At 31.3% G+C, this 3,331-nt stretch overlaps 1 protein-coding gene across 1 annotated transcript in view; it reads right to left on the reverse strand.

The window, feature by feature from the left end:
* PPFIA2 (PTPRF interacting protein alpha 2) overlaps positions 1-3,331 on the reverse strand; it is a 465,706-nt gene that overhangs the window by 23,251 nt on the left and 439,124 nt on the right. Inside the window, 1 exon segment of the mRNA XM_011374878.1 lies at positions 1,440-1,537. Coding sequence (XP_011373180.1) covers positions 1,440-1,537 — 98 coding nt within the window.

The following is a 3,331-nucleotide window of genomic DNA, read 5'->3' on the forward strand; positions in this document are numbered from 1 at the left end:
GCCCCTAAATAAAGTAAAATTAAACAACTCAATATTAATAATGGAAAAACACTTTCTTGCACCTAAGTAGTGAGTCAGATGAAGTGTTACAAGAAAGCCAGTGTATATCTACTCTTTGATGAACCATGTATAGAAAACTATTCTTGACAAATTACCACATGCATTCAAGCCCATTCTGCTAAGACTAATGCACTGTCCAGAAACTGACAAAGATTAAAGTAATTTATGACATTTTTTATCACAAATAAAATTATAGAAGTCTAAGATAGATGATCTTAAATACAGAACAAAACTGTGTTAAGCTTAAATATGGAAGAAAGGGTATCATGTAATATATACTATTTTCATATCTAAAGTAAGACCCAAAGAAAGTGAAGCTGAAAACAAAGAGATTCATGCCTAACTTTAAACAATTAATGTATAAACAAACACCTATTGAATTTGATGAAATGCTTCCCACATATTGATTCGTGGGAAACAGTAAACGGACATGTTACTAAATAGTTTATTTTGCTTGTACTCAAAACTTTCCTCAAAAATATTTGGTTACATTTCCTTCAAAGAGCCTTTTTTCCCCTTTAAAAAATATAAATGGACATTTATAAACAAACTGATGATTTTTTACCAAAAAAGGCCTGTAGATACTTATATCTTATACTCAAAGATTAAATGTTCCTTCAATAACGAAAAGAAAAAATAAAGTGATCACTAATAAGGATAGCCTATGTTATTCTTTTTAAATAATTCTTTTCTCTGTATAGTAAGGTATTTCTCAACATTTAGGGAGTTAATTATTAAATATAATACTTTTGCCATAAATCTAGTAGAGAGTATCTTTTCTTATCATTCAAATTAATCATTTTTGTACACATTACAGTTTCAGCAGTTAGTAATTCTTCTAAAATTATTCCTACCTAAAATTATTAATGGACTAGTCTCATTTATAGGGGTAAAATTCCTATGTAACTTTCATACAAAATCCCTATGTAATTTCTATAACTATATTACACAAATAAAATTTCTGGGCACTGAAATAAAATTCAAATGATATAAGCCAAAGATAAACTACCAGAAATAAATTATATACCATGTTTCCCTGAATCATAATGAGAATGTTCTATTAAAAGTTTGACAAAAATATCTACATGGAGGCATGTTTAGAACAAACAGAATGTATAATTAATAGGTACAGAGGAATAAATCTCAATTAAAAAAATCATGACTATTCCCCAAATGAAATATTTACTTTATAAAATGATGAAATTCTTTTCTGTGTTTTAATCATAAAAGTAATGAAAAAGAAATAATGATGTCACTATTCTAGTCAAATATTTGTTACTTAATGTTCAGTGTAACACACACGGCACTTTAGATTCATAAAAATGAAAGCTAAAAACTTGAGAAAAAAGGCATTCAATATGAAAGGAAGACATTATTACCTTTTATTTCATGTTGGCTTGCTTCTCGTCTTCTTTCTAGTTCTTTTCTGTCATAATTCAACCTTTTTAAGCACATAATTCCATACTGTAAACTTGTTCTGTTATTTTTTTAAAAAGAAAAAAGCAGATTGAATTTACTCAGCAGATGAAGAATATTCTTTAAGTATAGTCAACACTACATACTACTTCTTAGGGCAACAGGTTAATAAATTGCATTTGTAACTAAGTCCTTTAGTATTGGAAGAAAATAAAATTGTAATTATTTTAACTGAGCACACAGTGTTTGTAAAGAGTAAAAAAAAATTCAAAATGAGAAAACTATAGTCTTGAAAATAATAATGGATTATGTTATTCATCCATTTGTCTTTGTCTTCCATTATGCTATTTTGATACTATTTGTAAACAAAGGAATATTTTATTAATTTGAAAAGAATTTAAATACCATTATTATGGAGATAGGAAAGAATATATAAAAAACGGATACTCTCTTTTAAAGCTGATGAGAACAATAATATGAAAATGTGAATAAGTTAAGTAATAACATAGAGAAACAAACACCAAAATGAATAGCCACCAACACTAAATCATACAGAATCATGTGAAAGGAACAAATAAATCAGCAGACATTGAAACTCTAGAAAGGATATGTAGAAAAGCAGAAAATTGACTGATCATTAAATGATCAGGTGCAAAGAAAGGGTTATTAAAGAAAATGGAGCATAATAATTATGGGGATTGTGTATAAAAACTTAAATGTGTGGTGATAGTGAGACAAGCTGTCCTGAGTTGAAATTCATGCTAGGAAGTCAGGAGGAATACAATTACATATACAGAGTGGAGTTATATTAAGGAAACCTTACATTCAGTGTAAGTGTGGAATACATCCAGGTGATAAAGAATTATTGGGTAATTTTCACAGGAGAATGAAAGACAATAAAATTTTCCCCTCTTTAATTCCCACCCACCCCCCAACGTCCACCCCTGACCTACAGATGTTGTCGTCTCCCCTTAAGAACTGGATCTCTGAAGGTGGGGCGTCTCCTCCCATGTGCTAGCAGCACGCACCCAGGGCCTGGCACACTGGGAGTATGGTTCATCGCTCCACCTGGGGCACGAACCCAGGACCTTCTGCATGTAAAGCAGAAGTGCTAACCACTACACTATGGAGCCACCCAGACAATAAAAAATTTTAATTTAAGAAAGAATAATCTGGTAGCAAAATAGGAGATGGGAAAAATAGGTAATGCTAAGGGACGAGGAAATCAATTAAAGTGTCAATGTTGCCAAAATAATGGTCACAACAAAGACAATAGCCATGAGCATAAAAAGAAAATCCATAAAATAGATGATCAAAGAGAAGAAGGAAGAAGTCTTGGTGATATTAGATAAAAAGGATGTCGAAGAGTATAATAGGAAAAAAGAATTTCTAGGCTTCAAGAGTAAAGAGCATTGATTATTAGTGATTTCTTGGTCATTTAGAAATACCCACAACTTTAAAGAGACACACTGGCCATATACACAGGTTACTTCTGAGTGTTAGTTGTAATTCTAAGCCCTACACTTTAATAGTGTGTTGAGCTTAAATATTTCAGAATTAGAGGAAAATAAAAAGAAATCTGCATTAAGTGGGTGTTATGGGATGAATTATGTTCTCCCAAATTCATGTATTTAAATCCTAACATGTAGTACTTCAGAACATGACTGTATTTGGAGATAGGGTCTTAAAAGAGGTATTCAAGTTAAAATAAAGCCATTAGGTAGGCCTTAATTCTGCCTGACTGGTATCCACATAAGAAGAGGAAATTTGGACACAGATAGAAACTAGGGAAGCACACACAAAGAAGAAAGACCATGTGAAGATAGCATGGGAAAGTGGCCATCTGCAAACCAAG

Source organism: Pteropus vampyrus, unplaced genomic scaffold, assembly GCF_000151845.1.
Source record: "Pteropus vampyrus isolate Shadow unplaced genomic scaffold, Pvam_2.0 Scaffold9, whole genome shotgun sequence".
NCBI classification, from domain to species: domain Eukaryota; kingdom Metazoa; phylum Chordata; class Mammalia; order Chiroptera; family Pteropodidae; genus Pteropus; species Pteropus vampyrus.